Source organism: Chiloscyllium punctatum, chromosome 8, assembly GCF_047496795.1.
Source record: "Chiloscyllium punctatum isolate Juve2018m chromosome 8, sChiPun1.3, whole genome shotgun sequence".
Lineage (NCBI taxonomy): Eukaryota > Metazoa > Chordata > Chondrichthyes > Orectolobiformes > Hemiscylliidae > Chiloscyllium > Chiloscyllium punctatum.
Genome location: NC_092746.1, coordinates 44,077,355 through 44,091,478, shown reverse-complemented (window position 1 = coordinate 44,091,478; position 14,124 = coordinate 44,077,355). Strand labels below are relative to the sequence as shown.

Sequence of the window (14,124 nt, the reverse complement as noted above, 5' to 3'; positions counted from 1 at the left end):
CCCATCAACCAGCACCTTTTGTCTTCTTTCAGGTAGCCAATTTCTGATCCAAACCACTAAAGCACCTTCAATCCCGAAACTCCATATTTTGTGCAACAACCTACCATGTTGGACCTTATCAAATGCCTTACTGAAATCCATATAAACCACATGAACTGCTTTACCTTCATCCACCTGTCTTGTCACCTTCTCGAAGAACTCAGTAAGGTTAGTGAGGCACAACCTACCCTTCACAAAACTGTGTTGATTATCCCTAATCCCTAATTATTCCTTTCCAGATGATTATAAAACCTATCTGTTATAACCTTTACCAACACTTTACTCACAACCGAAGTAAGGCCCACTGGCCTATAATTACCAGGGTTATCCCAACTCCCCTTCTTAAACAAGGGAACAACATTTGCTATCCTCCAGTCTTCTGGCACTACTCCTGTCAACAATGATGACATAAAGATCAAAGCCAAAGGCTCTGCAATCTCCTCCCTGGCTTCCCAAAGAATCCGAGGATAAATCCCATCTGGCCCAGGGGTCTTATCTATTTTCAGATCTTCCAAAATTGCTGAAACCTCCTCTTTGTCAACCACAATCCCACCTAATCTTGAAGCCCGTATCTCCGTATTCTCACAAACATTGCTTTTTTCGAACGTAAATACTGACAATAAGTTCATATTAAGCTCTTCCCCTGTGTCCTAAGATTCCACATACAACTTTCCACTGCTGTCCTTGATTGGCCCTAATCTTACTCTCATCATTCTTTTATTCCTGATATACCTATAGTAGGCCTTAGGGTTTTCCTTGATCCTATCCGCCAACAACTTCTCATGTCTCCACCTGGCTCTTCTCAGCCCTCTCTTTAAATCTTTTCTGACCAACCTATAACTCTCAAGCCCCCTAACTGAGACTTCATTCCTCATCCTCACATAAGCCTTCTTCATCCTCTTGATAAGAGCTTCAACTTCTTTAGTAAACCATTGCTCCCTCTCTCAGCAACTACCTCCCTGCCTGATAGATGTACACTTATCAAGGACCCACAGTAGCTGTTCTTTGAATAAGTTCCACATTTCAAGAGTGTCCGTCACCTGCAGTTTCTTTCCCCATCCTATGCATCCTAAATCTTGCCTCATCGCATCATAATTGCCTTTCCCCCAGTTGTACCTCTTTCCCTGCAGTATATACCTATCCCTGCCCATTGCTATTGCAAACATAACCAAATTATGGTCACTATTGTCAAAGTGCTCACCTATCTCCAAATCTAACACCTGGCCAGGTTCATTCCCCTGTATCAAATCCAATATGGCATCTTTCCTTGTTGGCCTATCTACATACTATGTCAGAAAACCCTCCTGCACACATTGAACAAAACCTGACTCATCTCAACTACTTGAACTACAGTATTCCCAGTCAATGTTGGGAAAGTTAAAATCTCCCATAACAACTACCCTGATACTCTCACTTCTATCGCGAATCATCTTTGCTATGCTTTCCTCTACATCCCTGGAACAATTCGGAGGCCTATAGGAAATTCCCAACAGGGTGACCTCTCCTTTCTTGTTTTTAACCGCAGCCCAAACTACTCCACATACTGGCCCCACCTTACCATCTTCTCTGTTCTTGCTGAAAAATCTAAATCCTGGAATCTGCAACAACCATTCCTGTTCCTCCTCTAGCCATGTCTCTGAAAAGGCCACAATATCAAAATCCCAGGTACCAACCCATGCTGTATGTTCACCCATCTTATTCCGGATGTTCCTGGCATTGAAGTACACACATTTCAAACCAACATCTGATTGTCGGTGCCCTCTCGTGACCTTGTAAACCTATCCCTGACCTCACTGCCCTCAACCTCCTGTACACTGGTGCTACAATTCAAGTTACCATCCTGCCACTGCATTAGTTTAAACCCCCCCTAAAGAGCATTAGCAAATTTCCCCCCCCCGAGGATATTGGTACCCCTTTGGTTCAGGTGAAGACCATCCTGTTTGTAGAGGTCCTACCTTCCCCAGAAAGAGCTCCAATTATCCAAGAATCCAAAACCCTTCCTCCTACACCATCTCTGCAGCCATGTGTTCAGCTCCGATCTCTCCCTGTTCCTCATTTCACTAGCACGTGGCATGGGCAACAAACCCGAGATAACAACTCTGTTTGTTCTAGCTCTAAGCTTCCATCCTAACTCGCTGAATTTCTGCCTTGGATCCCCATCTTTCTTCCTGCCTATGTCATTGGTTCCTATGTGGACCATGACTTGGGGCTGCTTCCCCTCCCTCCCTCTCAAAGATCCTGAAAACACGATCAGAGACATCACGAACCCTGGCACCTGGGAGGCAACACACAAATAGTGAGTCTCTCTCATTCCCACAAAACCTCCTATCTGTCCCCCTAACTATGGAGTCCCCAATGCCTAAAGCTCTGCTCCTCTTTCCCCTTCCCCTCTGAGCAACAGGGACAGACTCTCTGCCAGAGACCTGTGCCCCCTTACTTACCCCTGGTAAGTCGACACCCCCCCCCCACCAAACAGTATCCAAAGTGGTATACTTGTTGTTGAGGGGAACCACCACAGGAGTCCCTGCACTGCCTGCCACTTCCCTTTCCTACCCCTGACAGTAACCCTTTTACATTCTTCACATGGCTGTGGAGTAACTACCTCCCTGTAACCCCTCTCAATATCCCCCTCCACCTCTCAAATGATCCAAAGTTCATCCAGCTAGTTCCCTAACACGGTTATCAAGAAGCTGGAGTTGGGTGCATTTTCCACAAATGCAGTCGGCAGGGCCACTAGAGGTCACCCTTACCTCCCACATACTGCAGGAGGAACATTCAACTGCCCTAACCTCCATTCCCACTATTCTAAATTCCCAAATAGACCGCTGAAAAAATGAAACACAAAAGAAAACACTTATCACGTTACCAGCTTATGCACAGAACTTTTTGTTTGGTTAGAGGAGGAGGATGGGTGGGAGACACTACCTGAATAGTGTTTTGGGTAAAGCAACCGCCCAAATACATAACCTCATGACCTCTCCAACCGCCTCCTGTTCAACACTCCCGCACCTCCTGCTGCTGGATCAATAAGGGCAGAAGTCCTTCAGCCCATGTCTGCACCAAAAAAACCCACTACTCTATTCAAGTCTATTCTAGTCCTACTTTCCAGCACTTGACCCATAGCCTTGAATGTTATGACATTTCAAGTGCTCATCACATACTTTTTAAAGGTTATGGGATTTCCTACCTCATCTAGCCTCCCAGGCAATGTTTGGAGGACACTGTTGAAGTAGCCTTGGTGAGCTGCTGCTCTGCATCTTGCAGATGGTACACACTGCAGCCACTGTGCATTGGGTGGGGAGAAAGTGAATGTTGAAAGTATTAGGTAGAATAGCAATCAAATGGCTCGCCTTGTCCTGTATGGGGTTGAGCTCCCTGAGTATTGTTGAAGCTACACTCCAGGCAAATGCAGATCATTTCATCACACTCCTGACTTGTGCTTTACAAATGGTAGACAAGCTTGAAGGTGAATTACTCGCTGCAAAATCCCATCCTCTGACCTGCTCTTGTAGCCATGGCGTATATACAGCTGGTCCAGTTCAGTTTCTGGGCAATGGTAAACCCAGTGTACTAATAGCAGGGGAGGAGCAGTTTCAGTGGTCCCAATGCCATTGAATGTAAGAGCCAATAGTTGGATTCTTCCTCGATGGAGAAGTTCATTGCCTCACACTCGAGTAGTTTGCTAGGATGTTGTCTTGGTTTTGCTGGACTTGTGCACAGACTACCTCAATATCTGGGTATTGAGTCTGGGTGGGTTACTCTTCAGAAGATCGGTATGGACTTGGGCTGAAGGGCCTGTTTCCATACTGATGGGAATCTGGAGGGTTGTCAATGATGCTGAACATTGCACAATCAGCAGTGGACATTTGCAATTTTGACCATATGATTGAGGGGAGGTTATCGTTGAAGATGGTTGCGCCTAGGACACTATACTGAGGAAATCCTGCAGGGAGGTCCTGGCATGAGAAGATGGCCTGATAGAAACCAAACTAAGTGTCATTGAGCAGTGTCCTTGATAGCACTGTTGATATCTCCTTCCCATCATTTTGTTGATGATTGAGAGCATGTTGATTGTGCAGTAATTAATGGAGTTAGATGTCCTGTTTTGTGCACAGAATAAACCTGGATAAGTTTCCATACTTCAGATATGCCAGTATTTTAACCTTTCTGCTAATAGCTTGGCCAGATAGTTCTGAAGCATGTCTTCAGACTATTGTCAGAATGTTGTGAGGGTCTACATCTATTGCAGTAAACAGAGCATTTGATCATTTCTTGATATTGTGTGGAGTGAGTTGAATTGGTATAAGTCTGGCAGGTATGATACCAGAAGGAGGCTGAGTTGGATGTCCTCTCCACATTTCTGGTTGTGAAGGCTTGAAAATGCTCCAGTCCAGTCCTTTGCACTGAAGTCCTGGGCTTCTTGATCTTTGAGGATGTGGGTATTGATGGAGCCTCTACCCAGTGTGCTGGTATGATTTGCCAGAGGGTGAGGTTGCATATGTGTTCTGCTCTGCGCAACTCAACAGAAGACTTAATGAGATGTCATTCAGAAAATGGTGTTGCAGAGAGAAATTCTTGATGCATTCAAAGCCTGTGGTTACTGTCAAGGAGCATGGAGAAGTTCAGCATCAACCACGCACATGTCATAAACTTTATCAGTGGAAGCGAATTGAATTGAATTGAATTGAATTTATTGTCATGTGTACCGAGGCACAGTGAAAAGCTTTGTCTTGCGAGCAATACAGGCAGATCACAGAGTTAAACAGCATAGATATGTAAGTAATAGGTAAACTGCGGCAAAAACAAAAACAAAGGTACAGGTGAATGTTAAGAGTTTGTGAGTCCATTCAATATTCTAACAATAGTGGGGTAGAAACTGTTTTGAAACTGGCTGGTGCATGTGTTCAGGCTTCTGTACCTTCTCCCCGATGTAGAGGTTGTAGAAAAGCATTGCCAGGATGGGTTGGAACTTTAAGATTGCTGGCAGTCTTTCCTTGGCAGCGGGCCTGGTAGATGGATTCTATAGATGGGAGATTGGCCTTTGTGCTTGTCTGGGCTGAGTTCACCACTCTCTGTAACTGTCTCCGATCTTGAATGGTACAGTTGCCATACCAGGTAGTGATACATCCTGACAGAATGCTCACGATGGTGCACCTATAAAAGTTGGCAAGGGTATTCACCATCATGCCAAATTTTCTCAGCTGCCTGTAAGACCTGCTCCTTTTTTGAGGTATTTTAGGTGTTGGAGGTGATTTCCTTGAATTCTAGGAGCAGCAATTACTGTTTTATATGCTGTTGCATTGTTTTGGAACTTTGGAAAAAAAGGTCAAAACAACAGTAGTTTTAAAAGGAAGAAAAACAGACAAAGGAAGCACATGGTAAAGTAATTGCAGGGGGGAGAGAGAGAGAGAGAGAGAGAGAGAGAGAGAGAGAGAGAGAGAACCTGCACAGTCACTGCCTTTGCTGTTTGAATTCATGTATCGTTGGACATCGGAGTGCATCTGGGAAAATTAACAAACGGTGAAATTCATAAATGATCTTGGTGGAACTGTTGGGCAAAGTTCACAGCACAGAATCAAATAATTTAATCATTTTTTTAAGTGTGGCCTACAGAGAATCTGCAGTAGTGAGTGGAGTGGGTTCCTTCTTGATTATATGTTTTTGGAGAGATGTCTCTTGATTAAACTTAAAATATAAGCCGTAACTATTAATTTACCCTGAGGCAGTGTTCGTACAGGAATAAGACGGTGTTATTTTCTGGGTCTGTAGATTGTGAAGGAGCAAAAATGGTCTTGAATAGAGTGATATGTAGTTCTTGTCAGCTGTGGGAGTCTAAAGAGAGTTTAAGGGTTACTGTGGATTATATCTGCCATAAATGCTGTTGGCTGCGAATCTTATCAGATCGAATGGAATCAGTTGGAGAGACAGTTAGAAGCAATGAGGAATTTCCAACAGCAACAGTATGTGATGGATGGCAGTTATAGGAAGGGGAGGAAGTCTCAGATACAGTCACATAGATGGGTTAACTCCAGGGAAGGTAAGAGAGGTAGGCAGCTAATGCATGAGTCTTTTGTGGATATACCCATTTCAAACAGGTATGCTGTTTTGGAAAATGTAGGGGGTGATGGATTCTCAGGGGAACATAGCACAAACATCCAAGTTTCTGGTATTGAGACTGGCTCTAATGCAATGAGGGGTACGTCAGGTTCCAAGAGATCAATTGTGTTTGGGGATTCTCTCGTCTGAGGTACAGGTAAATGTTTCTGTGGCCAGCAGAGAAAAAGCAGAATGATGTGTTGTTTCCCTGGTGCCAGGATCAAGGATGTCTCGGAGAGGGTGCAGAATGTTCTCACGGGGGAGAGGGGCCAGCAGGAGGTCATTGTCCACATTGGAATCAACGACATAGGAAGGGAAAAAGTTGAGATTCTGAAGGGAGATTACAGAGAGTTAAGCAGAAATTTAAAAAGGAGGTCCTCAAGGGTAGTAATATCTGGATTACTCCCAGTGCTATTAGCTAGTGAGGGCAGGAGTAGGAGGATAGAGCAGATGAATGCATGGCTGAGGAGCTGGTGTATGGGAGAAGGATTCACATTTTTGGATCATTGGACTCTCTTTTGGGGTAGAAGTGACCTGTACAAGAAGGACAGATTGCACCTAAACTGGAATGGGACTAATATATTGGCAGGGAAATTTGCAAGAACTGCTTGGGAGGATTTAAACTAGTAAGGTCGGGGGGTGGGACCCAGGGAGATAGTGAGGAAAGAGATCGATCTGAGACGGGTACAGCTGAGAACAGAAGTGAGTCAAACAGTCAAGGCAGGCAGGGACAAGGTAGGACTAATAAATTAAACTGCATTTATTTCAATGCAAGGGGCCTAACAGCGAAGACAGATGAACTCAGGGCATGGTTAGGAACATGGGACTGAGATAGCATAGCAATTACAGAAACATGGCTCAGGGATGGGCAGGACTGGCAGCTTAATGTTCTAGGATACAAATGCTACAGGAAGGATAGAAAGGGAGGCAGAGGAGGAGGGGGAGTGGCATTTTTGATAAGGGATAGCATTACAGCTGTGCTGAGGGAGGATATTCCTGGAAATACATCCAGGGAAGTTATTTGGGTGGAATTGAGAAGTAAGAAAGGGATGATCACCTTATTGGGATTGTATTATAGACCCCCCAATAGTCAGAGGGAAATTGAGAAATAAACTTGTAAGGAGATCTCAGCTATCTGTAAGAATAGTAGGGTAGTTATGGTAGGGGATTTTGACTTTCCAAACATCGACTGGGACTGCCATAGTTTTAAAGGTTTAGATGGAGAGGAATTTCTTAAGTGTATACAAGACAAATTTCTGATTCAGTATGTGGATGTACCTACTAGAGAAGGTGCAAAACCTGACTTACTCTTGGGAAATAAGGCAGGGCAGGTGACTGAGGTATCAGTGGGGGAGCACTTTGGGGCCAGCGACCATAATTCTATTCGTTTTAAAATAGTGATGGAAAAGGATAGACCAGATCTAAAAGTTGAAGTTCTAAATTGGAGAAAGGCCAATTTTGACGGTATTAGGCAAGAACTTTCGAAAGCTGATTGGAGGCAGATGTTTGCAGGTAAAGGGACGGCTGGAAAATGGGGAGCCTTAAGAAATGAGACAACAAGAATCCAGAGAAAGTATATTCCTGTCAGGGTGAAAGGGAAGGCTGGTAGGTAGAGGGAATGCTGGTTGACTAAAGAAATTGAGGGTTTGGTTAAGAAAAAGAAGGAAGCATATGTCAGGTATACACAGGATAGATCGAGTGAATCCTAAAAAAAGTATAAAGGCAGTAGGAGTATACTTAAGAGGGAAATCAGGAGGGCAAAAAGGGGACAAGAGATAGCTTTGGCAAATAGAATTAAGGAGAATCCAAAGTGTTTTTACAAATATATTAAGGAAAAAAAAGGTAACTAGGGAGAGCAAGGCGGTCTTTGTGTGGAGCCACAGAAAATGGGGGAGATACTAAATGAATATTTTGCATCAGTATTTACTATGGAAAAGGATATGGAAGATATAGACTGTAGGGAAATAGACGGTGACATCTTGCAAAATGTCCAGATTACAGAGGAGGCAGTGCTAGATATCTTGAAACGGGCAAAGTTGAAAAGCAAAATGTCAAGGGTTGTAATCTTGATATTACTCCATGTGCCACATCCCAGTGAGGCCAGAAATAGGAAGATAATATGATTGAGTGCATGTAAAAAGTGCTGGTATAAGAGGGAGGGTGTCAGATATGTTTTAGATTCCCTACAGTATGGAAACGGGCCCTTCGGCCCAGCAGTCCACACTGACCTTCTGAAGAATAACCCACCCAGACACATTCCCCTACCATATGACTAATGCACCTAACATTATGGGCAATTTATCATGGCCAATTCACCTGATCTGCACATCTTTGGATTGTGGGAGGAAACTGGAGCACCCGGAGGAAACCCACGCAGACACGGGGAGAATGTGCAAACTCCACACAGACATTTCCTGAGGCTGAAATCGAACCTGGGACCCTGGCGCTGTCAGGCAACAGTGCTCATGACTGGGCCATTTTGCCACCCATATCTGGATAATTGAGATCTCTTTCAGGGCAGAAGGGACCTGGACAAGAAGGAAGGATTGCATCTAAACTGGAGAGTCACCAATATCCTGGCAGGGAGATTTGTTAGCGCCACTCAGGAGGGTTTAAATTAGCGTGGGTAGGGAGGTGGGAAACAGAGCACTAGGTCAACATATGGAATGATTGAGGAAAAATTAGAGGTTAAATCAAACATGTCTAACAGAAAGAACAGTCAGGGCAGGGTTTATAAACACAGCGTGACTGGCGAGCTGAATTGTATTTAGAATCATAGAGTCAAGCAGCACGGAAATAGACCCTTCAGTCCAACTAACCCACACCAACCATGTTCTCAAACTAAACTAGTCCCACGTGCCTTTGCTTGGTTCATATCCCTCCTAACCTTTCCTATTCATGAACCTATCCAAATGTCTTTTAAATATTGTAACTGTGTCTGCATCCAAAACATCTTCTGGCCACATTTAAACCAACCACCCACAGTGTAACAAAGTTGCTCCTCATGTCCTTTTTAAAACTTTCTCCTGTCACCTGAAAAACATCTCCCCTAGTTTTGAACTTGCCTATCCAAAGGAAAAGACCATTGTCATTCACCTTATGTATGCCTCTCATGATTTTATAAACATCATTAAGGTCACTCGTCAATTTCCTATACTCCAGTGAAAAATATTCCTAGCCTATTTAACTTATTTTTATAATTCAATCTATACATTCCTAGCAACAGCCTGCTAATTCTGAAACCTCTCCAATTTAGTAATACCCTTTTAAAACTGGGCAGCCAGAACTGCACACAGTACTCCAGAAGAGGCCTCACCAATATCCTGTACAACCTCAACATTATGTCCCAACTCCTCAACTCAATGGTCTGAGCAATGAAGGCAAGCGTGCTTCTTAACCACCCTGTCTACATGTATCGCAAACTTCAAAGAATTATGTACCTGAACCCTTAAGTCTCTCTGTTTTACAACACTACCCAGGGCCCTATCATTAATTGTATAAGTCCTGCCCTTGTTTGTTTTACCAAAATGCAATACATTGCATTTATCTAAATTAAACTCCATCTGCCGCTCTTAAAAACATAGACCCAATTATTCAAGATTCCTTGTACTATGAAATAAACTTTGTCACTGTCCACTATACCACCAATGTTGGTGTCACCTGCAAACTTATTCTCATCCAAATTATTGATATAAATGAAAGAATGAAGACCAAGTACTGATCATTGTGGAATTCCACCGGTCACAGGCCTTCAGTCAGAAAAACAACCCTCTGCCAATACTACTGTATCCTACCATCAGCCAATTTTGTATCCATTTAGAAAGCTCTGCTTAAATCCCATGTGATCTAACTTTACTAATTCAGAGCATAACAGGTATTAGTGCACAGAACTAAGATCTTATATCAGTATAGAAACTTCATTGAGCAAAGAGCAGGACTGGCAGCTCAACATTCCAAGGGCTAGATGTTTCAGGCATGATAGAGGGGGATATATGAAGGGTTGGGGAATTGCATTACTGATTCAGGAAAATGTCACAGCTGCACTAAGAGAGGACATCATGGTTGGAGAGGCCATAGAACTCAGGAATAAGAATGGTGCAATCACTATGATGGGGTTATACTATAGCCCTCCCAATAGCCAGTGGGAGATAAAGGAACAGATATATTAGCAGATCATGTAACCATGTAAAAACAACACAGTTGTTGTAGGAGATGATTTAACTTCCCCAATATTGGCTGGGAAGCCTTTAATTCTCAGTACTTAGATGGAACAGAATACATCAGGCGCATCCCAGAATATGTCAGGTGCATCCCAGAGGGGCTGGAGTATATCTTGTCTTGGGGTATAAGCCTGGCCTTTTGATCAAAGTTTCAGTGGAGGAGCATTTTTGGAACAGTGATCATAACTATGTAGGCTTTAAGATAGTTATGGATAAGGATAAGACTGGTGAAAGTGCTAAACTGGGAGAAGTCTAATTACAACAGTGTTAGACAGAACTGGAGAAATTAGATTGGGCTTGGTTGTCTGAGAATAAAACCACATCTGACATGTGGAAGTATTTTATTAGATTTGAGGACCGGCATATTCAGGTTGAAATATCGATGGAAAGATTCAGGCAGCCTGAATGACAAGAGATATAGAAAGATCATTTAAAAATTAAAAGGAAACACATGCAAGGTTGGGAAACTGAAATCAGGCAGTACCATGAGGAATATAAAGGAAGCAGGAAAGAAAATAAACAAGAAATTAGGTGTGCTGAAAGATCCATAAAATGTGCTTGGCAAGTTGCATTAAGTAGAATCCTAAGGAATTTTATACATATGTTACAAGCAAGAGGGAGCTAGGGAAAGGGTAAGTCCAGTCAAGGAGTCGGATACAAAATTAACTTGGTCATAGAAGACAGAGAAGTATTTTTTTATTGGAGGCCTGTGACTAATGGTGTTCTGCAAGAATCAGTACTGGCACCTATGTTGTTTATAATTTTATATAGAGTCATACTGTTATAGATAGTCATCATGGAAACAGACCCTTCAGTCCAACTCGTCCGTGCCGACTAGATATCCCAACCCAATCTAGTCCCATCCTCCAGCGCCCGGTCCATATCCTTCCAAACCCTTCCTATTCATATACTCATCCAAATGCCTCTTAAATGCTGCAATCATACTAGCCTCCACCACTTCCTCTGGCAGCCCATTCCACACATGCACCACCCTCTGCGTGAAAAAGTTGCCCCTTAGGTCTCTTTTATATCGTTCCCCTCTCATCCTAAACCTGTGCCCTCTAGTTCTGGACTTCCTCACTCCAGGGAAAAGACCTTGTCTAGTTACCCTATCGAGTGAAAAAAAAACCTAGCCCTCTCCCTACAGCTCAATCCCTCCAATCCCAGCAATATCCTTGTAAATCTTTTCTGAACCCTTTCAAGTTTAACAACATGCTTCCTAAAGCAGGGAGACCAGAATTGAACGCAGTATTCTAAAAGTGAACTCACTAATGTCCTGTACAGCCACAACATGATGTCCCAGCTCCTATATTCAATGCACTGATCAATGAAGGTGAGTGTTCCAAATGCCTTCCTCACTGCCCTGCCTACCTGCGACTCCACTTTCAAAGAATTATGCACCCCTTGATCTCTTTGTTCAGCAACACACCTTGAGTTCTAACATTAAGTGTATAAGCCCTCCCCTGACTTACCTTTCCAAAACGTAACACCTCATATTTATCTAAATTAAACTCCATCTGCCACTCCTCAACCAATTGGCCACCAGATCAAAGTCCTGTTGTTCTCTGAGAAAACCTTCTTCACTGTCCACTACAGCACCAATTTTAGTGTCACTGCAAACTTACAAACTATTCCTCCTATATTCACATTTATGTAATGATAAAAAGCAGCGGACCTAGCACTGATTCTTCGGGTAGACCAATAAATCATAGGCCTCCAGTCCGAAAAATGCTTATGAGTTCACCAAAGCGATGTTTTGTGTGACTCGCTTTGGAAGTGGGTAAGAATTCTGCATTGGTATTTTGGATCTGGAGCAGCATCTGAAGCTCCAAACTGTAGTTCTGAATTGCACAACTTAAATAATGCATATACCTGCCATATTTGATAAGAAACATCCATCTTCTAGCCATATTGCTTATCGTTAGAAAGGTTAGTTGTGTTGATTTTTGAAAATTCCTCCAAACCAAAGTGTTTGCAGCTAAAATTGTTCTCTATATAAGACACAGTAATATTCTTTTGAAAAATGTTTGACTGTTGATGGTAAACCTAAAATGATTATATAAAAACAATTTATCGTTCTGTGCATGCATTCCAATCATCAATCACGTCATTGATATTTTCTGGCAAAAATAGTTTCTCTAATCTCCGAGGATTAGAATTTTGGATGCCAACAAGTAGATTCATGGTTCTCTTATCTGGAAATGTTCTACTCAGTAATTATTCACTGATAAAACATGAATTTCTAGCAATCATAAAAATACAAATTTAAGGGCTCTTATGGATCAGTGATAGTGTACCTACATCTGAATTAGAAGGCCCAGGTTCAAGTCCCACCTGCTTCAAAAAATTGGCATAATGTATCTGAACTCCCACTTTATAAATACCTTTTGAGGGCTCTTATGTCACTGGGTTCAAAAAGACCTGAGTTCAAGTCCTACCTGCTTCAGAGGTGTGTAACAACAACGTCTCTGGTGAAGCTGATTAAAAACTCCTATAAATACAAATTTGAGTACTATTGCTTTCATTTGCATTATACTCTTAATAAAAGTGAATTCTAATTACTTACAATATTCAAATCCTACTTGAATTCCACATAGCTTCAGTATTAATTTCATGAAATCATTTAATCAAAAATTTGAATACTACTGGACTGTCAAAATTCCTTACCAGCATCATCAAATGTCCTCGTATTATTAAATATGCCATTAATTACAAAATGATGCGAAGTAACACAGAACTCTCCACAGCCATTCTCATCACTTCCGTGGCCTGTGATTACAGCATATAGCTCAACCTGAAATACAATTGGAATGGCTAAATGAATATTTAAAAGCTTCAAAAATTAAAACACAGATTTCTCTCTGCTGACCATTTGCAGTTTAATCTTACTATATGCAATATCAGTATACAGTATTTTAACATGTTTATATCAAATTGGGAATGCTTGCACTAAAATGTAGGGCAAAAGAACTTTCAATAAAACTGTTGTTTTTGTCTGATCATCTCACATAATATGGGTTTATTCCAAGAAGTATATCAAAAGAACATTGCATTGACTAACACCCACTCAAGCATTAAAATTAATGCCAATTTAATTGAGACTTCAGAAAAGCATCAATCCATAAAGAACTGCTGCCATGAGGGTGAAGTAGCAATTCTGAACATTAAAAAGTAAAGCAGCAGGAATCATAATCTTTCAGAATCTGAACTAAAGGAGAACCAAAGTTACTTTATGAAACAGACAGAAACAGAAATTGCTAAATTTGTGAAGAGAAAACATTGTTAACATTTTGAGTCCAGTAACCTTTCTTCAGAATCTTCTTTCACTTATGACGAAGGGTCACTGGACTCAAAATATTCACTCTGTCTTTTCTGCACAGCTGCTGCCAGATATGTTGTGTTTTTCCAGCTATTTGTATCTATGTTCTGATCTCTAGTATCTGCAGTCCTTTGTTTTATTTTAAGGTTACTTTATGACCTGGATTGCAACAGCAATAATTTGTATTGTTTTTGATGTAATGAAATATTCCAAAATTTTAATGAAGACGTTTCATATACTGTATAGAAATGATTTCAGTTTTGAAGTTTTATGGAAAAATTGATTTATTTCAAGTTTTGTGGAGATACCTGGTCATTAAAGAGTCAGTGTGAACTTTGGAGCTTTTTTTTAAATGAAAGCCTTCCTAGAAATCACACGATTTATAATAACTTCCTTTTTCTGGGGCTATTGAACAGTATGTTGTTTGCAGTTTATCCAGGTCTTGAATTG

The 14,124-nt window shown here is 41.8% G+C and overlaps 1 protein-coding gene across 1 annotated transcript in view; it reads right to left on the bottom strand.

The window, feature by feature from the left end:
- The window catches only part of LOC140480501 (uncharacterized), a 233,358-nt gene that overhangs the window by 27,032 nt on the left and 192,202 nt on the right, over positions 1–14,124 (bottom strand). The window contains exon 11 of the mRNA XM_072575443.1: positions 13,023–13,149. Coding sequence (XP_072431544.1) covers positions 13,023–13,149 — 127 coding nt within the window. The remainder of the gene's footprint in view (positions 1–13,022; positions 13,150–14,124) is intronic.